At 42.8% G+C, this 27532-nt stretch overlaps 1 protein-coding gene across 1 annotated transcript in view; it reads right to left on the bottom strand.

The window, feature by feature from the left end:
• The window catches only part of CDS2 (CDP-diacylglycerol synthase 2), an 80690-nt gene that overhangs the window by 13224 nt on the left and 39934 nt on the right, over positions 1 to 27532 (bottom strand). The window contains 7 exon segments of the mRNA XM_030199617.1: positions 8970 to 9038; positions 13706 to 13793; positions 14519 to 14601; positions 17318 to 17376; positions 20002 to 20040; positions 20043 to 20140; positions 22824 to 22921. Of these exon segments, the coding sequence (XP_030055477.1) occupies positions 8970 to 9038; positions 13706 to 13793; positions 14519 to 14601; positions 17318 to 17376; positions 20002 to 20040; positions 20043 to 20140; positions 22824 to 22921 (534 nt within the window).

Genomic DNA, 27532 nt, shown 5'->3' with positions numbered 1-27532 from the left:
TTGGGAAGCTTGCCAGGTGCCCTTGGCCTGGATTGGCCGCTGTCGTGGACAGGATGCTGGGCTCGATGGACCCTTGGTCTTTTCCCAGTGTGGCATTACTTATGTACTTATTTAACTAAAGCATCGATGTGTAAATCAAAAGAAAAAAGTGTGATCAACAAATCCAGTGCTTCTTCCTTGTGAAAGTCCCACTTGATCTGATCTCATTTACAGATGCCAGATTTACTAGTTGCTGGAACTAGAGGTCAATCCTTGCACAGTGGCAGTTTAAGTACTTATTCTCAGTGGCTGGGACCAGAGAACCACAGGCACTGCAGGAACCACAGTGCATCAGGTAAACGAATGGTAAAAAGCCGTGACTACTACTACTTATCATTTCCATAGCTCTACTAGAAGTACAAGCACTGTATACTTGAACATGAAGAGACAGTCCATGCTCAACAGAGCTTACAATCTAATTAGGACAGACAAACAGGACAAATAAGAGATAAGGGAATATTAAAGTGAGGATGATAAAATAAGGGTCCTGAACAAGTGAATAAGGGTTAGGAGTTAAAAGCAGCTTCAAAAAGGTGGGCTTTTAGCTTAGATTTGAAAATGGCCAGAGATGGAGCTTGACGTACCAGCTCAGGAAGTCTATTCCAGGCATATGGTGCAGCAAGATAAAAGGAATGGAGTCTGGAGTTAGCGGTGGAGGAGATATCACCTAAGAGGAAACCGCCTATCTTCTCTCCTCTTCAAAATGCACCACCTGTTCCTCAGACCCCATCCCCACCAACTTACTTAACACCAACACTCCTACTGTCACCCCCCATATCTGTCATATCCTCAACCTCTCTCTCTCTCCACTGCAACTGTCCCTGACACCTTCAAGCATGCAGTACTCACACTACTCCTCAAAAAACCATCACCTGACCCTACCTGTCCCTCCAACTACCGCCCCATTTCCCTCCTACCCTTCCTCTCCAAGATACTTGAACGCGCCGTTCACAGCCGTTGCCTTTTCTCTCCTCTCATGCCATCCTCGATCCGCTTCAATCCGGCTTTCGCCCCCTACACTCGACAGAAACAGCACTATCTAAAGTCTGCAATGACCTGTTCCTTGCCAAATCCAAAGGTCACTACTCCATCCTTATCCTCCTCGACCTATCTGCCGCTTTTGACACTGTCAATCACACTTACTTCTCGCCACACTGTCCTCATTGGGTACCAGAGCTCTGTCCTCTCCTGGTTCTCCTCTTATCTCTCCCACCGTACCTTCAGAGTACATTCTCAGGGTTCTTCCTTCACCCCCATCCCGCTCTCTGTTGGAGTTCCTCAGGGATCTGTCCTTGGACCCCTTCTTTTCTCAATCTACACATCCTCCTTGGGTTCCCTAATCTCCTCCCATGGGTTCCAATATCATCTTTATGCTGATGACACCCAGCTTTATCTCTCCACACCAGACATCACTGCAGAAACCCAGGCTAAAGTATCGGCCCTGCTTAGCAGATATTGCAACCAGCTAAACTTGTGATCTCATAATCTGTGTTTCCTAACTAACTGCTTAGTGGCTATTTCTAATTCTAATTGATATCTGTATTCTATGTAACAGATTTTAAAACTGCTTATTGGCTATTTGTATTGATAGTTGATAATCTGAGAACTGGATTTAACAAGTGCTTTAAAATCGTAGTAGTTTCTCTTGTGTTTTTTTTCCTTCTGCTTCCATAGGTGTGGAGCCCCTCCCCTCCCCCATCTGCTTTTGTTTGTAAGGCATTAGCATAGCACAGGTGGAGCTTCTCTCCACGTGGTTTTGTCTCTGCACAGAAGCTAGACGGATTTGGGAGCTCTCAGATAAGACTATTTTCTGATTACCCCTACCTTACAGTTGTGGCTCTGGGCATTTCAATGCTGTTCTAGAGATAGGTTTACAGCAACACATTCCATAGGTCTTAAGCTTAAGCTCACCCACCCCAAGACTGACACTTCCTATATAGCTTTCCCAAATATACTACGTATCATAAATTAACCCCACCCTAATTACAACCCCATCATAGTACACCTGTTCATACCCATTTCAACAAATCAGGATGACTTTTATTCTCTGTAATAACTGTGGTGCTTTAGTTTCAAGGCCAAGCATCTGGAGACTTAAAGCTTGTCCTGTCTTCAGCTCTCTAGTTTAAAACAGGAGCTCAGCAAAGTAAAGCAGGAATTGAATGCACTTAAAGCAACTTCTAGGACTGCACAAAATCATACTGCACAGAATCATACCAAATTCTCACCACTGCCTCAAAGGATAATACCACCCAAGAATAGATGGTTCACAGTAGGCTCAGGCAGGCTTCGTTATGTGACACAGAAGCATCCGCCCTCACAAGTGTTGCCCCTACAGAATTCTTTTGCTCCACTACAGCACTGTGATGTTCCTGAAAATAAAACTGAGGCGGAAGAAAAAGAAAAAGCAAAGAAGGTGGAACAAAAAGATATGAAGGTACCCAAAGAGAAAAGACACCCCCAAATCACTAAAACCGAAGCACATACTAGGAAATGTAGATGGAAAGCGATGACCACAAATGCTCGCAGTCTAAGCAATAAAGTTCATGACCTTCAAGCCCTGATGTTGGAGGCAGACTTGGATATAGTTGCAGTCACAGAGACATGGCTCAATGGTTCCCATGAATGGGATGCAAACATACCAGGCTATAATCTTTTAGGAAGGATAGAGAGGGGCGTAAAGGTGGAGGAGTAGCTCTGTATGTGAGAAATGATATCAAAGCGACTGAAATGACAGGGAACTGGGGAAAGGAAGAAGCGATATGGATCACCTTAAAAAGAGAGGATAGAACTTCTGTCCACGTGGGTGTTGTCTACAGACCCCCGACACAATTGGAGGAGCTAGATAAAGATCTGATCGCTGATATTCAAAAGTTGGGGAAGAAAAGAGAGGTGCTGTTGTTGGGAGATTTCAATTTGCCGGATGTAGATTGGAAGGTTCCATCTGCGGAATCGGAAAGAAGTAGAGAGATCGTGGATGCTTTTCAAAGTGCTTTGCTCAGACAAATGGTGACAGAACCCACAAGGGAGGGAGCGATGCTAGATCTGGTACTCACAAATGGGGATAGTGTATCAAATGTTCAAGTGGGTGCCCACCTGGGCAGCAGTGACCATCAAACGGTTTGGTTTGATATGACGGCTGAAGAGGAGGGTGGCCACTCAAAAATGAAAGTCCTGGATTTCAAGCGTGCTGACTTTAGTAAAATGGGGGAATACCTGAGGAAGGAGCTGATGGGCTGGGAGGACATACGAGAAGTGGAAGGGCAGTGGTCCAGGCTGAAAGAAACTATAAATAGGGCCACAAACCTCTATGTAAGGAGAGTAATAAAACCAAGAGAAAAAGGGAAACCGATATGGTTCTCCAAGCAAGTGGCTGAGAAAATAAAGGCTAAAGAGTTGGCGTTCCAGAAATACAGAAAAACTCAAAAAGAGGAACACGGAGAGGAATACAGGATGAAACTGAAGGAAGCCAAGAGAGAGATACGTCTGGCGAAAGCACGTGCGGAAGAACAAATGGCTAGAAAGGTAAGGAGGGGTGACAAAAATTTCTTCAGGTATATTATTGACTAAAAAGGGAATTGTGAGACTGAAAGATGCTGCGAACCGCTATGTAGAAAATGATGAAGAAAAGGCAAATTTACTAAATAGATACTTTTGTTCTGTTTTCACAGAAGAAAATCCTGGAGAAGGACCGAGATGGACTGACAAAAGTACATGTGAGAGTGGAGTGGATTTAGCACTGTTCACGGAAGAGAGTGTGTATGAACAACTAGGAAACCTAAAGGTGGACAAAGCCATGGGACCAGACGGGATCCAACCCAGGATACTGAGGGAGCTCAGAGAGGTTCTGGCTGGTCCTCTTAAAGATTTGTTTAATAAATCCTTGGAGACGGGAGAGGTTCCGTGCAATTGGAGAACGGCGGAGGTGGTCCCTCTTCACAAAAGTGGTGATAGGGAAGAAGCTGGAAACTACAGGCCGGTAAGCCTCACTTCGGTTATTGGAAAAGTAATGGAAGCGATGCTAAAGGACAGCATAGTGAATTTCCTGGAAGCCAATAAGATGCAAGATCCGAAACAACATGGTTTTACCAAAGGAAAATCGTGTCAAACGAATCTCATTGAATTCTTTGACTGGGTGACTGGAGAATTCAATCAAGGATGTGCTATGGACGTAATCTACTTAGATTTCAGCAAAGCTTTTGACACGGTTCCCCACAGGAGGCTCTTGAATAAACTGCACAGGCTGAAGATAGGACCTGAAGTGCTGAACTGGATTAGGAACTGGTTGACGGACAGAAACCAGAGGGTGGTGGAATTCGCTCGGAGGGGAAGGTGAGTAGTGGAGTGCCTCAGGGATCGGTGCTGGGACCAATTCTGTTCAATATATTTGTGAGTGACATTGCCGAAGGGTTAGAAGGTAAAGTTTGCCTTTTTGCGGACGATACTAAGATTTGTAACAGAGTGGACACCGGGGAGGGAGTGGAAAACATGAAAAAGGATCTGCAGAATCTAGAAGAATGGTCTAAGGTTTGGCAATTAAAATTCAATGCGAAGAAATGCAAAGTGATGCACTTAGGGAGTAGAAATCCACGGGAGAAGTATGTGTTAGGCGGGGAGAGTCTGATAGTTAAGGATGGGGAGAGGGATCTTGGGGTGATAGTATCGGAGGATCTGAAGGCGACAAAACAGTGTGTCAAGGTGGTGGCCGTAGCCAGAAGGTTGCTAGGCTGTATAGAGAGAGGTGTGACCAGCAGAAGAAAAGAGGTGTTGATGCCCCTGTATAAGTCGTTGGTGAGGCCCCACCTGGAGTATTGTGTTCAGTTCTGGAGGCCGTACCTTGCTAAGGATGTTAAAAAAATGGAAGCGGTGCAAAGAAAAGCTACGAGAATGGTATGGGATTTGCGTTACAAGACGTATGAGGAGAGACTTGCAGACCTGAACATGTATACCCTGGAGGAAAGAAGAAACAGGGGTGATATGACACACGTTCAAATATTTGAAAAGTATTAATCCGCAAATGAACCTTTTCTGGAGATGGGAGGGGGTAGAACGAGAGGACATGATAAGAGAGTGAAGGGGGGCAGACTCAAGAAAAATGTCAGGAAGTATTTTTTCACGGAGAGAGTGGTAGATACTTGGAATGCCCTCCCGCGGGAGGTAGTGGAGATGAAAACGGTAGCAGAATTCAAGCATGCGTGGGCTAAACATAAAGAAATCCTGTGCAGAAGGAATGTATCCTCAGAAGATTAGCCGAGATTGGGAGGCGGGGCTGGTGTTTGGGTGGTGGGGCTAGTTCTGGGCAAGACTTCTACGGTCTGTGTCCTGAAAATGGCAGATACAAATCAAGATAAGGTATTCACAAGAAGTAGCACATATGAGTTTATCTTGTTGGGCAGACTAGATGGACCATGCAGGTCTTTTTCTGCCGTCATCTACTATGTTACTATGGATGTCCAACCACCACTTGAAACTGAACATGGCCAAGACCGAGCTTATTGTCTTCCCTCCCAAACCCACTTCTCCTCTCCCTCCACTCTCTATCTCTGTTGATAACACCCTCATCGTCCCCGTCTCATCTGCCCGCAACCTCGGGGTCATCTTTGACTCCTCCCTCTCCTTATCTGCGCATATCCAACAGATGGTCAAGACCTGTCGCTTCTTCCTCTATATCAGCAGCAAAATTCACCCCTTCCTGTCTGAGCACACCATCCGAACTCTCATCCACTCTCTCATTACCTCTCGCCTTGACTACTGCAACCTACTCCTCACTGGCCTCCCACTTTGCCATCTATCCCCCCTTCAGTCCGTTCAAAACTCTGCTGCACGTCTTATCTTCCGCCTGAACCGGTACACTCATATCACCCCTCTCCTCAAGTCACTTCACTGGCTTCCGATCAGGTAACACATACAGTTAAACTTCTCCTTTTAACCTACAAATGCACTCGATCTACAGCCCCTCCCTACCTCTCTACCCTCATCTCCCCTTACGTTCCTACCCGTAACCTCCGTTCTCAAGACAAATCCCTCCTGTCAGTACCCTTCTCCACCACTGCCAACTCCAGGCTCCACCCTTTCTGCCTCACCTCACCCCATGCCTGGAATAAACTCCCTGAGCCCATACGCCAGTCCCCCTCCCTGCCCATCTTCAAAGCCTTGCTCAAAGCCCACCTCGTCAATGTCGCTTTCAGCACCTAACCATCATACCTCTATTCAGGAAATCTAGACTGACCCTACTTGACATTTCGCCCATTAGATTGTAAGCTCCTTGGAGCAGGGACTGTCCTTTTTTGTTAATCTGTACAGCGCTGCGTAACCCTAGTAGCGCTCTAGAAATGTTAAGTAGTAGTAGTAGAAGGGTGCAGATAACAGAGATTTACCCAGTGAACAGAGTTGCCGGGGAGGAGTGTAGGGAGAGATGGGAGTGGAGAGGGAGTGGAGAGTACCTGAGGAGCTGCAGAGTGAATGCACTCTAAGCACATCTCTTCCAAAAAAAATATTATTGATATTGGTATTGTGTTTTTATGTTACCTTGTTAGATTCTGATTATGTATGTTTATTTGTAAACCACCTATCTTTGTAGATGGGCGAGGAATATGAGATTTTAAATATATAAGTAAACAAATAAAGACATGCACATCATACCCCTCAATGTTCTCGATGTACCAGTACACTGTTTGTGCTCCCAATGCTGACACCAGGCTCCAAGTTAGTCTGCCAACTGTTATCATGCCTGCAAACATCTGTTAGCCTAATTACAGAATAGCAAAAGGCGTTCTCAGGACAACTGAAGGATTAATTATTGCTCTGAGATCCATTTCTCTGTTCATTACCTATTTTCACTCTGCTGGAGAGCATGAGTCAGATATGCACACTGCATGCAATTGGGAATAATAGAAAGGTATGTGAAAGGAATAAGCAGGCACTAGCAGCTGAGAAAGTAGAGCTGGCAGGGAGCCAGGAGAATTTTAGGAATTTTTCCATCCATAATAAGGACGTCAGACAGCCCAGAAGGAAGCCATTCCAACAATGTGTAGCAAACAGACAAATCAACAAAGACAGTGGGCAAAGAGGAGGGGGGGGGGGGGGAAGTAACTTCTCCATCCTAAAATGCAAGACCAGACAGGGCCACGCTACTGGCTCACTGTTTCTCCAAAGACAAGCAGAACAAGACCTCTCGGCATAGGTGATGTCATCTACAGAGCCCGCACAACAAAGCTTCTCCAGCTTAATTACTACTAGAATCTTTTGAGTTGTTTCACTGCATATGCGCACAATCTCCCACCTGCCACTGTTATTTAGGACCACCTCAGTCTTTGTCTTTCTGTGGAGCTGGTCGGTCACGCATCACTGGAGCTTGCATCAAGACACTTATCTACAAAATGTTTTGATTTTTATGTTTTCACATGTGGTACTTTTTTCCTGGTAGCGTCTTGGATAGGATTTTGGCCGTTTTCACGTTTTCTTTATTTTTGAACTCAGCCTGGTGTAGGCCTCCATTAAAGACTTCAGGCTCCCCGATCGGGGTATATTTTATCAAAAATAGAGTTGTTTGATTTTGTTTCGGCTATCTATCTAGAAAAAAGCTTCCAGTGCCTTTAAGAAGTGTACCTGGTGCACATGAGTATTTACACTCAGATGCAGATATTTTCATTTTGATACCAGTTCAGAAGAATATTCTTACAACTACTATTTTACTCAATGATTGCATAACTACCACAAAACAATGGTTCTTAATGAACCATTTCAAGATGAACACACAAAATATTAAAACCTTGTGATTTAGTAACTCCATTGAACCACCACCTCTAAAGCTGTCATTTCGCTCTGGAATAATACCTCCAGTTTTATTAGACACCAATCTTTCCATAGAGACACAAGTGAAAAGATTATTTAGTACTGTCACCTACGTTGCAACAACAGGAAAGTTAGACCCCTTTTTTTTTGGGGGGGGGGGGGTCGTTTCAGGTTAATTGTTCAATTAATGGTTCTGCCATATATCAATTATTGTAACTCACTGTATTTAAGGATTTCCTCTAGCTTATTCAATAGACTATCTTTTACAAAACACTGCTGCTAGGTTTATTTTTGGAGCTTGAAAACATATTAGAATGACCCCCTTGAAGAAATTACACTGGTTACCAGTCCCAGCTTGGGTCTCCTTTAAGATGGCCTGTATAATTTATAATAATATGTTACAAGGTGTTATTCCCTTTGTAAATCTTTATGAGTTCTGGCTTCTAAAGACCCTACTAGGGGATGGAACCGCTGTATACATGAATTTCCCTCAAATCAGAAAAATAAGATTTAAACAGCCTAATCTGTTAAGTTTCAGGTGACTAAACTTTGGAATGGCTTCTTCTAAAAATTGTTCAATTTTTCAATGCATTAAGAAGATGCTTTAATTTGCTAAACTTGATCCTAATGATTAACTCTATTTTCCATTATGTCCTTCAACTTTATTTAATTAGAATGTTTCTTCCTTGTACTGTAAGTCACTTAGAACCTATTAGGGAGTGGATGACTAATAAACAGAATAGAATCCGACTCCATCCTCCCTAGGGGCTCATTGTGTTTCTGTTCCAGGCAGTCTTTCCAAAGAATAAAATATATTTTAAAAAGGCTTGTTGCCATTTTAAAATACATATGAATCTACCACTATTGCACCTAGTTTACTATCCCGTTTCCCTGCTGAAAGCTAGAGTCCCATGCTGTGAGGACCTGCTATCCTGTTTGTCCATGGAAATACTTGCTACAGTAAGTAACTTAATTTTCTTTCCCAGCTGTCTTTGTGGCTCACCCCTGGGAAAGAGTGAAGGCCCTCAATGACATGAATCAAGACATTTCATTTCATTCATGGATTTATACTCTGCCATGCAAAGTAGATTACAAGAAATTAGGTGATAAAATCTCAGAGCAAAACAAAAACTTACCAACAGTCCAAAAACCACTGTGGAAAAGAATCCTCCAATAAAACCTTCCCAGGTTTTCTTTGGTGAAAGCTGCAAGGTGGAAAAGGACACAGGGGTGAAAAGCGAAAGAGGAAAAAAAAGAAATAGGAAACATAACAGTCTAATGAACTCAGAAGGTTTGAGACAAATGGTACAGGGTTGCAAAGACTTTCATTATTTGGTCATCGGTTCAAACACTGTATGTTGATCAGTAGTGAACAAAAGTCATTACTACTGGATGGCCTTAACGATATAAGCTGGTCTCTTTTGGGAACTGCCCTACCATTAGGCAGACCAAGCATCACCTAATGTGGTACAATTATGGAGATGACACCACAACACAGTGTGACAGTCAAAAAGCAGCAAAGCAGAATCCATGTGACCAGAACAAAGCCTTAACACATACATGTACTCAAAGCCTACTGCATCCCACTCCCTGTAAAACAAAGTTCTGAGGGTGGCAGGACAGAGCAGGCCTTGAGTGTGGACATGAGTTCAAGGCCCTGTGCCACAAAGTCCAGACATGGCAACAGCAGCAACAATGAGAAAAGAGGTGTAGGCCCAGCAGCAGAGAGGACAAGGGAGACCAGACACTGGCTACCACGGGAAGGGGAGATGCTGGCCAAGGGAGGGTGGGGTAGGGAAGGTGAAATGCTAGACCGGGGGGGGGGGGGGGGGGGGGAGGATACAGCTAAAGGTTCACCAGGAGAGTCAAACACCCCTGGACCAGATGTGATCTCTGTTTAGGGGCCCTCACTGCCAAACCTACCCTTGTAATTAGTTATTAAATTGGCATCATGGTCAGTGGTCTCTGCACAGAAACCAAAGAAAGTGCAGGCAAGGAGACATCTACCTTCTCACCCTTAGAACTAGCATTTCTAGAGCAGGACAGAGGCACTCTATTCTGCCAGAATACCATAATAGGGTGGTAGGTCGGGAACAGGCACTGGCAGTGTAAGACTCCTCCCTATGTTATAGGGCTAATTGAAAGATACCACTTGCCACTGCTATCACAAGTACTAGATTCACTGCAAAAAATCATCGGTAACCACATGCTGGGAGACTCAGTTTTTCAGGACAGCACTCGGAAGAGGAAATGTGACCTACTGCTTAACACAGTGAGATAAGGGCAAGCAACATTTCAGAATCAAGAAGGGCTATTCTGGTTCACTTTATACTACTTTCTTAGAATTAAATTACAGGTTTTGTTTTGGAATGATGTACTTGAGAAGCAGTTTTGTTGTCTGTATTATTTGTCCTAGTGTATATGTTTGCTGCATATTGAAAAAAAATTTACATAGGTGGTTTACATGTCAGATAAAAAAAAAAAAGATCTAAAAAAAAAAAAAAAAAGGGCTATTCTGCTGAAAAGATCATGTGTGTCACTGCAGTATCCTCACACATGATCAGGGCCAGTGCAAAGGTCTCAGGCATTTTAGGAGAGGCTCCTGTCCCCCCATCAATTAGCCTTCAAGCTTTTAGGGCCTCCCCATGACATTTTGAACATTAACTCAACAATCATGATCACCCCACAAAGTCTCTCCCAGAACATAATATAAGAAGGCATAACTGGACATCATCCCCGGGATTCTATATATGGCGCCTTAATTTCCACGCACAAATTGAAGTGTATTCTAAAACAATGCGTGTAACTTAATTGGTTAACTATTCAGTACTGCTAATTGGATGTTAACAAGCAATTATCAGTACTAACTGGCATTAGATTTATGCTCACAACTCACTAAGCATATTGAGATGCGTCTAAATTCTAAGTCGCATAGTTGGAAAGGGGGCGTGGCCATGGAAGGGGCGTAGGCATTTCTAAAATCTATGAGCATTACAAAATACACCTGCTCTGCGCCTAATTTAGGTGTCGGGATTTAAGTCAAGTAAAACATGGTTGTGTGGAGAGGTTCAGTGTTATTTTATATACCGCGCAGAAATTTAAGCCTATTCTATAAAATTTAGGAGAACTTTACCTTATACACCTAGGTGTATTTTTGTTTCAAGTGGAATTTTCAGACACCATATATACAATCTGGCCCCATACTTTTAAAGTCATTATTTGGGTAAATGGGTTATTTGAAAAACCTATCATTCCTCCTGTGGGTAAAAGTACACACTGGTGGTTCACCAAGTTTGTGTGGCTGTCAGGATCGATTGCTTTCTGTTGAATGTAGATGTTCTTTGCTGCTTCCCCCTTCTGCAACCCTAGAAACTTTTGCCCTTTATCTGAATTCTTGTTACCGCTATGATTTTAAGTATAACATGCGGTACATCAAAAAAAATGTGAACCTTGATAATCTCCCTGATGGTTAATGTTGCCCTGAACACAACCTGATTACACCATTTATATCTAGACTCTGCTCACAGACAACATACGTTGCCATACGATCACTAAACTCTATCTACTTGCATGTGCTTTAAATTCCAAGTGTCAGAGCTTTTTTTTTTCACTTCTATCCCAGAGGAAATATTATCTATATCAGGTATCCATAGAGGAGGGGGAATTCTATATATGCTGTCTAAAAAATCCACACGGAAAACATTCCCACCTAAGCATATTCTATAAGCCAGGCGTGGTATACAGAATACACTTAGGCGGCAACTGTAGTGCCTAAATCTTGCACATCCATTTACACCAATGAAAACATGGCGCAAATCCCAGCACATAGATTTAGGCGCACAGTCCATATTCTATAACTACACGCGTAAATTCTGAATTACCCATGAACACCTGTGTCCCCACCCATAACCATGCCTGTCTGCGCATATTAAGAAGTTAGGCGCAGTGCATTACAGAATATACTTAGTGAGTTATGCGTGTAAATTCTAATTATTGGCAATCAGTGACACTATTGCTTGTTAAGTGCTACCAATGCTAATTAGCTTGTTAAGCCAATTAAGTTACATGTGTTGTTACAGAATCCACTTGGATTTCAGCGCAGATCTCTAGGCGTGCTATACAGAATCTGGGAGAAAGCGCTTAAATATGAGAGTGGTAGGGAAAGAGCTGGTGTTGGTGTACGGTAGATGGGAGCAAGACTTTGGTCATACCTTATCAGATTGAGAAATATTACTTGTTCTGCAAGGAATTCCTTGTGTGGCTACTGCTGCTACTCTGCAAGAGACATATTATAGGATTTTACACAGAGCTTATGTCTCCCAATTACAATTATTCCAAGCTGGGGTTCTGGCCTCCTCGCAATGTATTAAATTCCTTTTTTCATTCTATATGGAGTTGATCAAAAGGTTCCTTGGTGCAATTCTTTATCAGTCCTTACAAATACCAATCTTCCTGATACCAAAAGTGTTAATACTGGGCAGTGCGAGACCTCGGAAGATGGGTGAAAAGGGGAAATATTTTTTATTTCAGAAATTGAGGCTGGTGGATCTTAAATGTATTATGTATGCTTGGGTCTCAAGGGATTCTCCTTCGTATTGGAGCTGGAAGAATCAGGTGCATACACTGGCTGTTTGGGAGGCTGGAGATGTCATTGTTTCTCCTAAGTCAACGCAGCATTTTTTACAAACTTAGGATTCTTATATTAAGATTTTATCTTCCTTAGGCCGTAGTCTTTTATTGAACAAACTGGGACCCCGGGTGCTAGAAGAGGTGGGTGCTTAATGTTATGGTAGGTTTTCTAGTTCTGGGTATTATGGGGAGGGTTGAGAGGGGAGAGCATTTTGTTTTCTTTTTATACTTTCTGGGAGATTATAAGAGTCAAGATCTCTTGGAATTATGGTTGACAGACTACAGAAGGAAGGGGTTTTATTTTGTTTCTTAGGGGAGGGTGGGTTAGAGGATGGTTACATAATAAAATTTGGTGGTTATCTTAAATGTAAGTTTTGTATGTTTGCTCTGCCATGGATGGATTGTATTAATCTTGATGCTTTATGACTATGCTCATTTCTGTGTGGTTCTGTTTCTTTATTACCAATAAAAGTATTTCAAAGTAACTCCAAGGGTCACCTCATCTGTGGTCAGCACTTCCCCCTCCTGGCTTTTGGAGGACAAGAAAGAATGACGCTCCTACTTATACACAGGAACCTGGCTGGGTCTCACTCCTAAAGGAGCTGTTTCTCCTATACAGTGGCAACTTTGGGTTTTCATCATTACTGAAAAGATAGGCCACATATTTGAGATAAAAATGTACCATGTGGCTGGTAGGTAGACAAAGGTAACTGAAAGGTATAGTATTTTCCCTGAGTGAACTCTGGTCCAACACCCTGAGAAAGGATTGGAGCCCACTCATGAGATGTTCTAGTATCTCTTCTTGGTACTTTAACCATATGGTGCGAAACCTTTTTTTTAACAAAAGAGCTACAACAGTAAACTCACATCTTCAGTTAAGATTTTTTATGAAAAGAATACACAAGAACCCTAAAAGGAGCCTCGTTGTGATTACTTAATGACTTCTAACATGCTCTCCCTTCTGCTTGAGTGAAGGTACTTCCATAACACACCCAAGAGTAGCTAAGGCTGGGATTATGAAAGCGCATACGTATAACAGAACCAAGTGTAAGGATCATGCAAAATGTTATTCTCATAGAATGAGTGTTACAGGTAAACAACTGAACTTTAACAACCCAGGCTTGATGAAACATAAAAGAGACAAAAGATGCAGTCAAAGAAGCGTCTCTGATTGATGCATCAGAGAACATTCATGCATCCCAGACCCCGGGCACAAGACAACCTCACAACACATTGCACTGACCTTGATCAGTGGAGTCCGGCCAAAGAAAAACCCAAACATGTAGGCCATGATGTCATTACAGATCACACAGGAAATTGGGACGATGAACCTAAAAAGATGGCAGCCAGAAGATACTATTTTACCACTTTGGCGTATTATTGTGTGACTGCTGTCTTTTGAGTGGATCTTTCCTGCAATTTATTGGAGTTCTTTTATCTATCTTAGCCTGTTCTCTGCTTTCACCTGCTTGTCAGTTAATGGCATTATAGAAAGTTTAAATAAACTATAACTGCAAAAGGAGATGAAATTCATTTCAGAATGCTCTAGACTCTAGTGCAATAAACCTGCCAGATTAGTTTCACCACCAGCAAGTGCTGTTAGCAGTACACAATACAACACATAAGATGCAAATCAACCAGTCTACAAGGTCTACATGAAACAGGCAGACTTATAGAAAATGCTAGACTTGGGGGGGGGGGGGCACCTCAGCTTTGCAGACAGATTTCTTGCCAGTCATGCAGCATCACAACCATGCTGGTTAGTACCTGTCTTTACCTTTCACTCAAATCACAGCCACCAACTTTTTCTGGCAGCCTGGGCCTTTTATGCCTATCCTGGGTTTCCCCCTCCACCCTATGGCATATCAGAATTCATCTTGACTGGACGGCGCTACATTTTCACTGTAAGGCTGCTAAGGGAGTTGTACACACTCTAAGGATAGGCTAGCAGGCTTTCTTCACACAGGCCAAGAGTAAATTAAGTGGGGTGAATGGTGCTGCACAACAGCAGTGACTATAACAAACCAACAAAATTAAATAAATGATTGGTACTCACCAGATCATTCCTTCAAACAGGTTGTGAATGATGAGATGTGACTGGGTAACGACAATCAGTAGTGTCACATGTGTCCAAGCAAACTGGAGACAAGAGAAAAGAAAGTAGTCACTTCAGCTGTCACAGCACATACCACTGGCATGGTCAGTTCATCCCTCACTTGTAGACAAGTAGATACAGCAAATTCATTGCAAATTTTTTCTGCCTTCAGAAACAAATCTCAGGGCCTGGGCACATTGTAGAGGTAAAATGTACCAGCATTAGAAATGTGCAGCCCTCACAGCACATACATCAGAAAAAGATTTTCTCCTGTAGCCCTCAGTTAGTGAGGGCAGACTGGGGAGGCGACAAAAAAACGAGATAGAGGGAAGAATAAAAAAAAATCCACATTTTTTCAAATTCCCAAATCGGTCACTTCCAAAGGTCTGACTACTTTATTCAGTGCCAGGCCATGTACTAAACGCAATTTAAACAGGCAAGAGCCTCTCTGCTTAAATCGCTTTGAATATCAGGCCTATTGAATATACGGGTAGAGGAGAATCCAATCAGACGGACAATCTCAAATAGAAGTATCAAGCTTTTGCCAAGAGTTGAATCTGCAAGAAGCATTTTGAAAAACACCTTTGTACATTAAAACCTTTCCTTTTTCAGAAATAAAAGAAACCAAAAAGGGTGGAGCATTGGGTAAACTCATCTTGAGAAGTCTCTAGAAATTTTATCAAATCAAACTCTGAAACATTTTCTAATAAATTCATTGCCCCCTCTTCAGCTTCCTGAATAATTTTCTTCTGAAATAAATACAAATTTGAAAAAAAAAAACCAAAACATCGAATCCACATAGCCTTTTGTACTTCATACTATTTAAAATAAGAAAAAGGGAAGGGAATTGGGACTTGATATACTGCCTTTCTGTAGTTTTTAAAACTTAATTTCAACGCGGTTTACATAATATATACAGGTACATATTTGTACCTTGGGCAATGGCAGGTTAAATGACTTGCCCAGAGTCACAAGGAGCTGCAGTGGGAATTGATCCCAGTTCCCCAGGATCAAAATTATATTGTAATCAGAAATTTTGTACCTTAAAAGTCACATCTGGTTGCGATTGGAGCTACTTTTTTTTTTTTTTTTATAAATATTCCCTGCAAATGTTTGACTACACTTCATGGAATAAATTATGTATTTATGGTTCCACTTCAGTTAGAACGATTTATTATACAAGAAAGAGAGTCCTCTAGCAACAGACCTTAGGTTAGGATTAGATAGAATTTATAAGCTGTTAAGCAGTATTTTGTTTTCTTTTTTCATTGCATGGATGCTCGCCTTGATATGGGCTTGATTTTATTAGTTTTCTTATTTAATTATTTCTTTTTAGTTTCTATATACAAATAATCTGCTTCAAAAGAAACAAAGCAAAGTTTAAAAAAAAAATCTTCCTGAAATATGCTTAAACTCAAGGGGGGAGGGGTATTTTTATAGAGGATTTTTCACATATAAAATGTTTTCAATGTAGAAAATGCCCTTTATAAAATTGAATGGCCATGTACATACATAAAAAAGTACACTTGTCAAGAGTTCACATGTAATTTTTTGTGGACTGAAAGAAGGCATTCCCAGAGGCATAGTTTGGACAGAAACAAGGTGAAATTGGGATGTACTTGAGTATACTACATGCAAACATTTACACCATGTTTAGAGCAGTTGTAAAATCACATGTTTGAATTTGCACTTTACTGGGGCTGGTTCTAGTAAAAGGCACATGAGTACCTCTGTTGCCTTTATAAACCATGAATAAAATAGGTACCTTCTTGGGCTTTCACCACAGGTGTCCAAGTGAAAAACTGGACTGGTTCAAACCACTGCACAGCCTTTAAAGTCTGATTGTTAAGTCTAGATGCTCACATTAGTAAGCACCAGCTCACAGCACAGCAGTCTTTGTGTTTAAATCTTTTAATCAATACATGGGATGAGGGGGAAAGGTCTCCCTTTCACAAAAGTTTTCTGCTCGATTTCTAAACATGTGTAAAACAAACAAAAAATAGGAAACTCCTAAAATACTTATTTCTTCAAATATTGCAAGAGGGTAAATAAAACTAAATTGTTTATAGTTAACTATTTCTAGGGCACAGAAGTTACTGAATACCATACACCAGCTTTCTTCGAACAAGTTCCAGAATCTTCTCACATACTTGAAAATGCTGCCTAAATAAGCAGGTAGAACATCCTCAACAGTCATGAGCCCCTTTGTTTAAGCGAGTCACAATCTACCACAGCTTCAACCTCTGTCTTAAGACTTTATCTAACACTCTAAGAAGGCCACTTGAACGTATAAATGTGCAGAACGCTATCATTTTTCACAGGTAAGTCTACACTTACACAGCTAAGTGGCAGCAAAGCTACTAAGCACTATTCAAAAATGGCACACAGAAGTAGCACAGCATGTAAATGCAAGGAGGTGTATAAATGGGTGGAGCACAGGAGGGGCTGAGAGGGGCTGCCATTTTCCAGTACTAAGTTGAGCATGTAAGTTTCATGTGTCTTTCTGCATTTACACAACCAGGTAATTTATTCCAGGTCTATGACTTATATTAGTCACACTAATGCTGGGTCACGCTATATTCTACAACTCAATCTGGTTGCTCACTGTAGGGATCAGTGCACCTAAAAGGAAGTCCCCATTTACTGAACTGTCCCCAATAGACTTTTGCCTGTTCTGGTGACTCGTTCTGATCCTCCACTTTCCTGACACTATCAACCCATAACATGCAACACTGTCCAAACCTGTTCAAGTCAGCTTACCATGTAAAACTGCAGTCGGTAATGTTTCTTCACCAGACTGAGGACAAACATGCAGAAACCTGAGAGAAAGCAAAGAGTTTCATAAGGAGCGGATATTCATATAGGACTAGATGCATCCTTTCAACAACCCTGACCTCAGGCCCTGACTCACTGCTTTATCCTTTTCATTCTGGCTTGAGAATCACAGCAACAAAGGCCCTCTCCTGGGCTACTGGACTCGCAGGGGCAAACCCCTATGCTGGTAGAAAATCAAGTGGGCACCCTGTGGCACTTTTTATTCTCCCTTTGCTTCTCCCCTCTAAATCTAAAGGTGTCTGCATATATAACTCTTGCCGGCCAGGGCAGTCAAATCTGGAAATCTTGGCATAAATGAGAAGCAGTGTAGGTCACCTGAAGGAGAGGACAAAGTTTCTTATTAGGGGTCTGAAATTCAGCCTGCAGCAGTCAAACAAATGTAAAGGTGCTGACTGCTGCAGGCAGTAAATGACCTGAATATTCAATGCTGGCCTAATCCGGGCACTGGCATGGAATATTTGTGTCTAGCCAGCCATCAGAAGTTATCCAAGTGCCAGCTGATATTCATACCAGTGCCTAGATAAAGTTAGGACAGCCTTTTTTTCTGTCCTATCTTTATCTGGGCACATACCTGGTTATCAAACTGAAGATCACAGCTAACCAGTAAGTCCCAACTATACCCCGAACCACCCTGGAACTAACCGGTTAGTGTCATGCTGGTCAGAAAACATTCAGTGGCACTAGCCATTTCGGTGCCACTGAAATATGTGCTCTGGAGCTGGCAATCAAATTTTAACAGGGTAGGAGCCTTACTACCCAGTTAAAATCCTGTAGGATTATCTACCTTTAACTTTTTATGCTAAGCAGATGCTGCAACGGAACCCTAAAATCCAGATTACATGGGTGAGCTTTGCCATCCGACAGGCCATGCAACTGAATGCACACCACTTCAAGATTAGAGAGATAGATAGATATTCCCCCCCCCCTCCCAACACCACAGAATTCCTGGAGCACTTAGAAAAGCCAAGTCCAAAACAGAGACCCCTTAAGTATGATTTGACAAGAGCAGAAAGGAACACCTACAAATGGGATTTTTTCACACTGGGAGAGCGTTAGGAGGCAGCAGTTTACTCTTGGTCAATAAGAACCAAGACAAAAGAGGTCTAATCAGAGACAGAGACTAAGAGGTAGAACTTTTAAGGGCCATCTTCCCAGGTTTAGAGGAGGAGGAAAGGAAGCTTCCAGAGGACACAGATGCTGTGGGGCATTGAGGGAGAAAGAACTAGGATACTTCTGAATGTGCCAGTCAAGAAGACATGAGACTGAACCTTTTTGAAACAAAGTGAGTCTTTCCTTGTTTTGTTCTGTTTTATTTTTGAAGGAAGGCCAGTACGGAGGTATCTGGCTGAGAAGCAAGTGGGTAGGTGGCCTTTCCTCCCCTTTCCCTGCAGGAAAAGGGTTTTGGAAAAGGAAACTTGGACTTTGATTCAAATTTTGTCTCCCTTTTGTTTTGAAAGTGACTAGGCTGAAGGGAAGCTCTGAATGTTTTTTGTGGTTTTTTTTTTTTAATCTTAAGGCACATGGCTGAAAACTGTTTGAGAGACGTTACTGAATTTGCATAAGCTGGAGTGGACCTAATTTGCATATTTCTGTCAGTCTATCATTCTATTGAACTGTTCCATCTATTAAAAAATTTGCGGGAATTTTACATTTTTAATTTGTTTCCTTTTTGGTAAGGACATTAAAGAGAACCCTAAGGAACTGCTGAGAGCAACAGCTTTTTCTTTTCTACTGCACCCTGAGTGTATGAGAGGCCAGGAAGACAGACCTGAAACCCCTGGGGACAGTGGGGAGCTAATATGAAATAACTTCCTTTTGGAGGTCCTTAGTTGAATTGCTCTGGGTCCTTCAGAGCAAGAATGGTAGAAGAAACTCCCACAGGTTAAAATTGGTTTCCAACCTAGATCCTACCTGTCTTTGGAGGAAAAAATATTTTTTCTTTCTAAAATTACCTGCACATATTACTCCTGGACTCTGTCTGCCCCAAAATCATCTTCTGCATGCAATACCCCCAAATTCTCATTCTCTTCCACACCCCTACCCTCATCACCTTTACTCATTTTCACCCATAGCATGCAGCTCTACTCAGTGCTCACTCTCTTCTCCTCTCCCAGGTGAGCTCACACAGTGAAAAGGAAGTTAACTGCTGCATATTGGGTCCACTTCATCCTCCTGTGCCAGTTTAGAGGTTTAGACCAGACTGTGTAAGTGAACTGTCAGACTGCGGTAGTTATGTCTAAACCACTTCCTGCAGAATTCTGTGCCAGGAGTAAACATACTTGCACCCGCTCCTTGGCATACAAATTTCCAGTCATTTCACAAACCTAATGAATGTATTTTACATAATGCTCATAACTGCAAACCACGCAGGTCAGATAAACTTGTGTATTCAGGATGTGTGCCTAGAGTCCAGGAAATCTTTTCCATTCTGTGCATAAAAAGCTATTTTACTCACAGAAAATACCCCATAGATTCATGGGGCACCTACTTAACCCGTGCTCGGCAAGCACAGTAACAACCTTCTCTCAGCATGAGCCTACCAAAGGAGAAAAAAAAAACACAGCTCAGATGAAGACATGATCAGCTGAGCGAGAAGAGGTGGACCTTACCTGTTAGATACAGTGCAAAGGAAATGAAGCGATGGTATTACTGAGAATCCGCAACGGTTCCTCCCTCTGGACCAGCGTGAAGAAATAATCCGTTACTGTCTCTCCATAGAAGAAGTAATTCACACACAGCAAGAAGTACCTAGCATAGAGAGACAACCCCCACCATGTATCCAGGTTTTACTGGGGTCTAGGGCTGTAACGGCAATTCTTTAATCTAGGCGCCCACACTTATACGCCCTTTGTGCACACAGATGTATAAAATACTGGCACTTATGCACATAAATGTTCACTTGCCCGCGGAAAGTGGCCAGCAAGGATGCCTAAGCACGAATAATATCCATAACTTACATGCTGTGTATATGCAAGGTGCGCAGATCTTCCAGTTACATGCGCACCTGAGAATAAGCTAAAATAACGTTTTTTTTATTAAGTTAAGTTATAATTTCCTTGGATTATAGACATCTGAGGACTGATTTTAGGTAGGGATGGGTTAGGAGTTGAGATGGGGGGACTGTGGGGGGGAGGAAGGGCTGGTTTCAGGGATGAGCGGTTAGAAGAGCAGAGCAGGGTCTTTTTTTTTTTTTTTCTTCTTTCCTCCCACTTCAGGCACAGGCAGCTCCTTGTGACTCTGGGCAAGTCACTTAAACCTTCCATTGCCCCATGTAAGCGCATTGAGCCTGCCATGAGTGGGAAAAGCTGCGGGTGTACAAATGTAACAACAAAAAAAAAAATATTTTGGCTAGTGTAGTTTTCTTTATGGTAAAATTTTAAAATATTTATTTTATAGCATTTATATCCCACACTTTCCCACCCATGGGCAGGTTCAATGTGGCTTACATTAGTTCAAAAAGGCTAACATCAGTGTAAAAAGGCTTACATCAATCTAGTAACAAACAATCAGATACATTAAGGGTGAAGTAGTTGGTGAGGAAAGACAGAGGGGAAGAAAAGAGAAACGTGCAGAAGAATTCAATGCGGCCGCATAATAGTAACCGTTCAGGAGTTACTAATGCAATGCGGGGACTGTAGCGTAAGCTTTTCCTAAATAAGGTGGTCTTCAGTGATATTCTGAAAGCCTGTTGTTCGGAAGTAGTTTTAACTGATTTGGGTAAACCATTCACACTCGTGCGTGATATAGGGAAAGGTAGATGCGTAGCTGGTTTTATACTTGAGGCCACTACATGTGGGGTAGTCGAGATGTAAGTAAGAACCAGAAGATTTGTAAGAATTCCTGGGTGTAAGATGATAAGATTATCCATATAAGCTGGAGCTTCGCCGTAGAAATGTTTATGCACCAGGGTGCAAATTTTAAATGTTATACGATCCTTGACAGGTAGCCAGTGCAGTTTTTCACGTAATGGTCTGGAACTGACGAACTTCTGATTTACCATAGATCAACCTTGCAGCTGTGTTTTGGACAGTTTGTAATTTTTTTGAGAAGCAGTTCCGTGCACCCTGCATAGATTCCATTGCAGTAGTCAAGATGACTTAAAACTAGCAACCGCACTAAACTGCCAAATACTTCTCTAGGGAAAAAAGGTTTTCTACGCTTTAATTTCCAAAGAGTGAAGAATACCTTTTGACGGTTGCGTTTGTTTGTTCTACCAGTGTTAGATTTCTATCAAGTATTACTCCTAGAATTTTCAGACTCAGAGATTGGCAGGACAAGCTCAGGTGCAATTAAGGTGGTGGGACTGAACTTGTTATAGGGTGAGGTGAGTAGAAGGCAATGAGTGTTCTCTGTGTTGAGCTTCAATTTAAAGGAGGTCGCCCAAGCACACATCAGTGTGATGTAATCCAAGTCTGATGTTGTAGCTATTTCCTTAAGTCGTTCCTAACAGGAATGTAGATTGTGATGTCATCCGCATAGATGAAGGATTGAGACCAAGTTTGGGAAAGAGCTACGGCCAGAGGAGTTAGCATTATGTGAATAGTGTGGGGAAAGAGGCGAACCCTGTGGCACACCACGTCTGCTGTCCAAGGTGACAAACTTGCTCTGGAGTTAACTGGTAGGATCTGGAGGTTAGAAAGCCTTTTAGCCATTTTAGTACATTGCCGCGGTTCCGAAATAATCAAGGAGCTGTAGTAGAATAGTATGGTTCACCATGTCAAAGGCACTGGACATGTCGAATTGCAAAAGTAGAATGCTTTTCCCTACTGCTATCTCCCATTTGAAGTTGACAGGAGTAGAGGAGCACAGTTTTCTGTGCTATGGAGTGTGCGGAATCCTGATGATTATCATGCAAAAATGTGGAACTTGTCCAGATACTCATTGAGCGCTTGTTCACCATGCTCTCCATTAATTTCACAATATGTTGTTCGGATACTGACTTGTTCCTGTAATGCAACAACTGTATTAATGAGACTTGACTATCTGTTCTTGTTGCTGATTTGTGTTAAATAAAAAGATCTTTACATTGCTGACTAGAAAAAGAAAAAAAAAAAAGTTAGGACAACCTTTTTGCTCTGCTCCAAGTTCTGCCCTAGCACGGTCAGGATAATGCCAAAGCGATTAGAGGACATATTCAGCAGCGCTACCCGGTTAATACTGCTGAATAACCCTCTTGCTGGCACTTATCCAGTTAGCAACGCCTGAAAACCAGATAAGTGCCAATCAATATCAGCCTCAATATTTTCATTACCTTTCTCCAGGACACAGTTCTACCAAACTACTTGGTCTATATTTTTTAGGTGTGTTTCTAAGGTCTCTCTGCATTCTGACATCCTACCATGTGCAGAGAGGTTGTGACGAGCCATGGAGACTGATGATACCGTGTATTGTCACGGCATCATCTTAGGGCTGCAGCACCCATTGCACTCACCAGCTGAGTGTCCTGAACCAGGGCAAGTCGTAGGAGTGGTACACATTGTACCCAATCGTGATAATCTCATGGAAGCATTGATCTGCACCACACATCACCTGCCAAAAAAAAGGGGGGGGGGGGGGAGATTGGAAAAAGACAGATAAGCATCATCGACCCTGTTCAAATGTCAACATCCACAGAAGCTAAGGAAAATGTATCAACTGGGACAAGCACTTTGCTCCCCTTCCCTCCTCAACAGCTGTTTTGTACAGGAATTAACAGGTCACAAATGAGCTGCCACCTCACCCAACTAAGGATACAATGGGCTTATCCTCTCTATGATCACCCCCAGAGGGGGCTGTATGTCCTTGCAGAACAAGAAACCCAGGCCAGCCCAGTGGCTATGCTGTGTATTGCCATGAAGAATGTCCCCAGTTCAATCGATGAATCCTAGGTCTTCCACCCCCTGAGTTGAAAGGATACTACAGAGCCAGTATTCATACAGCCCATTTCCTCCCAGGCAACAATAGTGGCTGAATTTTTTTTCAGTATCATCTTTATGCTTGATGACACCCAGCTATACCTCTCCACACCTGACATCACCACGGAGACACAGGCCAAGTATCAGCTGTTTATCCGACACTGCGGCATGGATGTCCAACCGTCACCCTTAAACTGAACATGTCCAAGACCGAGCTCCTCGTCTTTCCTCCTAAACCCACTTATCCTCTTCCTCCACTCTCTATCTCAGTTGATAACACCCTCATCTCCCCGTCACTCTGCCCGCCACCTCGGAGTCATCTTCGACTCCTCCCTCTCCTTCTCTGCGCATATCCAACAGACTGCCAAGACCTGTCGCTTCTTCCTCTTCAACATCAGCAAAATTCGCCCTTTCCTCTCTGAGCACACCACCACGAACTCTGTCCACGCTCTCACTACCTCTGCCTCGATTACTGTAACTTACTCCTCACGGCCTCCCACTCAGCCATCTATCCCCCCTTCAATCCGTTCAGAAACGCTGCCGCACGTCCTTATATTCCGCCAGAACCGATATACTCATATCACCCCCTCTCCTCAAATCACTTCATTGGCTTCCGATCAGATATCGCATACAATTCAAGCTCCTCCTCCTACCTACAAATGCACTCAGTCTGCGGCTCCTCACTACCTCTCCACCCTCATCTCCCCCATGTTCCCGCCCGTAACCTCCGCTCACAGGACAAAGCCCTTCTCTCTGTACCCTTCTCCACCACTGCCAACTCCAGGCTCCGCTCATTCTGCCTTGCCTCACCCTATGCCTGGAACAATCTTCCTTTACCCATACGCCATGCCCCCTCCCTACCCATCTTCAAATCTCTGCTTAAAACTCAACCTCTTCAATGCTGCCTTCGGCGCCTAACCGCTTGAGAAATATAGAATGCCCCAATCTATCCACCCTATTAGATTAACTGTTCACTTGTCCTCTAGATTGTACACTTGTCTTTAGATTGTTCTCTTGTTCTTTTAGATTGTAAGCTCTTTGAGCAGGGACTGTCCTTCTATGTTTAAATTGCTACAGCGCTGCGTAACCCTAGTAGCGCTTTTAGAAATGTTAGTAGTAGTAGTAGTAGTGAATTCAGAGCCCTCAATGTGGGTTCCAGCAACGCCCTGCGGTACATGGCCTAGTCTAGCCTAGAACCATCACTGAATAATATTAGATTAGGTACACTGTGGGGATGGAAGGGGAGGGAGGAATGGAGAATAGGATGAAAATTCTGGTGTCAGATCTCAGCCTGGTTCTGATTGAGCTGGAAGTACAAAGGCACAACAGGAAACTGCTAGGTCAAAAACCTCTTGCCCTCTCAGGAAATCAGACAGCTGCATATCTCGCACCCTGAAACAGGTCTGACTTCTCTTAACCAAGCTATAGATGTACAGATAATTTTGGTCTTATAACTGGGTCTGGGCTATTTATGAAAATTAACAAACTGATGCAAATATATTAGATGACATTTTGACCAGGACCTCCACCAATGAATTTACAGTGACCCCCATCCTCATTGAGACAGATGCACAAACCATCGTCTCCTTCCCTCAATAGCTCCCACAGACAAAAACTACTGCTGGTTAAGGTTGAGAAGAGAAGTAGGTGGTTATGATTTAAACACCTGTAACAAAAAAAGTGTACAGAACAGTGTTTTGACAGCACACGTTAATAAAATGGAAAATTGGTAACTTTTTTTTTTTTAATTCTGGGAATGAGGGGGGATCTCTCCAGAGAGCTGTCATGAGGTATAATTATCTACCAAGCTAACATTTCTCAATAGGTTTAGATCTGAACGTTGTTCTTGGAAAGGTGTGCTTATTAGGGCCCCTTATGGTTACAAGAGCACTTTGAGTGGTCAGGGGAATGTGACGAATTGATTTGCTGAAAGCTGATAAATGGTAACTGTATGATATCTTACCGTATTTTTTGGACTATAAGACACACTTTTTTCCCCAAAAATTTGGGAGGAAAATGGGGGGTGCGTCTTATAGTCCGAAGGTAACATAGTAACATAGTAGATGACGGCAGAAAAAGACCTGCATAGTCCATCCAGTCTGCCCAAGATAAACTCATATGTGTATACCTTACCTTGAATTTGTACCTGTCTTTTTCAGGGCACAGACCATATAAGTCTGCCCAGCAGTATTTCCCACCTCCCATCACCGGCTCTGGTACAGACCGTATAAGTCTGCCCTCCCCTATCCTAACCTCCCAACCAACAACCCCTCTTCCCCCACCTGCTCCGCCACCCAATTTCAGCTAAGCTTCTGAGGATCCATTTCTTCTGCACAGGATTTAGCAGGCCGCCCGCCCTCCCTCCGAGTTCGGGATCGCCCTCCCTAGGGTTACCTCCCCTCCCACTGACGCTGTCACCACCTCTCCCCTTACGCGAACTTCCCTGGTGGTCTAGTGATGTCGGGGCAGGAAAGAGCCCCCTCTTTCCTGCCCAGCGCGCTGCTCTGCATCCTTCTGTATGCTGCCTGTGACGGTCTCGGCGAGATTCAAAATGGCCACCGAGAATTGAAGTCTCGCGAGGCCACTTCAATTCTTGGCGGCCATTTTGAATCTCGCCGAGACCGTCATAGGCAGCATACAGGAGGATGCAGAGCAGCGCGCTAGGCAGGAAAGAGGGGGCTCTTTCCTGCCCCGACATCACTAGACCACCAGGGAAGATCGCGTGAGTAAGGGGAGAGGTGGTGACAGGGCCGGGGGGGGAGGGGAGGTAACCCTAGGGAGGGCGATCCCGAACTCGGAGGAGGGATTCGGACAAGACGCACTGGAGCACCTAGGTTTTAGAGGCGGGAAAAAGTGCATCTTATAGTCCGAATTTTTTTTTTTCCTATTTCCCTCCTCTAAAACCTAGGTGTGTCTTATGGTCCGGTGCGTCTTATAGTCCGAAAAATACGGTATGTTATGGAAGCTAAGCTCAGTTTTTTGCTCACAAAGTCATTTTAGAAGGCTTGCACAAAATTTGCATGTGCAGATTTGCTTACACATTTAAAGATAGATATATAATATAGATATATGGTTATATGTGGGGTTCCTGCCTGCCTTTCCAACCCAATTGAATTTTCGAAATAAATTTATGCATATAGGATAGAAAAAATGCCTGTCCATTCATCTGTGGGCAAATAACACTCTGAACATTTAACAGATGGGTTCAAATTTAAGAATGGAGGGAAAAATGATGAAGGCAGATCAGACCAATGTGTTTCAGAGAAATAAAGTCCTCATAAACTTAAGACTATAACCCTCCAGAGACAGGAAAATACGACTGTACCTCAATATAACTCACCCTAAACGTCCAAAACTTTAAGGGTAACTTGTTGCCGCAATCTAACACCAGGAATTAGAGAGATCAGGCGTAAGGGCTGGGAGGGCGGGGGGGAGGAGGGAGAGGGATGGGAGGGTTAGCAGGAAGGGAAGAAGGTTGAGGGTATATAACATGGTTAAAAGCTAAATGCATAAGTATATGTACTGTTCAATTAATGTAAGCATTGTAGCATTAATAAAAATGAGTTAAACATAACTCACCCTAAGCTATTAATAAAAATGGTGCGAGCCAAATTCAAATTTAAAAAAAATGCTCCAATTCATTTCTATGAGTGAAGAAGTTCCAGCAAGTGCACCAAATTATTGGGGAACTGCATCTTTCAAACTGCGCTCTCCCCATATGCTCTCCCAGTCACAGATAAAGGCAACGAGCCAAATAAACACACACATTCTTAAAAATACCAACACAAACGTGTGCACTCACGCACACACACACAAGGATGAGCTATGCTCTGTCTGCTTCCTCCACTTGCTTGAACAGAGCCAAAACCAAATTTCCCAATCTCCAACAGGATGTGCATGAAGAACATTACTGCATGTCAACCTTAATGATAGCAAATGTTTAATGGTTTTATGCAACAACAAAGGCAAACAACTTGGGCTGCTCATTGACTAAAATTTTTAATCACATGATTAAATCTTGTAAAAAAAATGTTCAATTGCATTATTAATCACGTGGTTGAGGGTGAAAGGAAAAAAATAAACTCACCCTTTTTCAAAGAAGCAAAGGAGAGTATAAGTGTGGGCTCATGAATTTAAGCAATGGTGAAATCTTATATTATTATCAATAACATCTTCCAAAGGATAGAGAATAAAGAGCCTAGTGAAGTAAGTGCCTAGTACATTGGAAGACAGAAAAATGCTCAGA

The sequence above is a fragment of the Microcaecilia unicolor genome, chromosome 4 (genome assembly GCF_901765095.1).
Source record: "Microcaecilia unicolor chromosome 4, aMicUni1.1, whole genome shotgun sequence".
In the NCBI taxonomy this organism is placed as follows: domain Eukaryota; kingdom Metazoa; phylum Chordata; class Amphibia; order Gymnophiona; family Siphonopidae; genus Microcaecilia; species Microcaecilia unicolor.
Note: the sequence above shows the minus strand (reverse complement) of the source record. Positions and strands in the feature narration are given on the sequence as shown.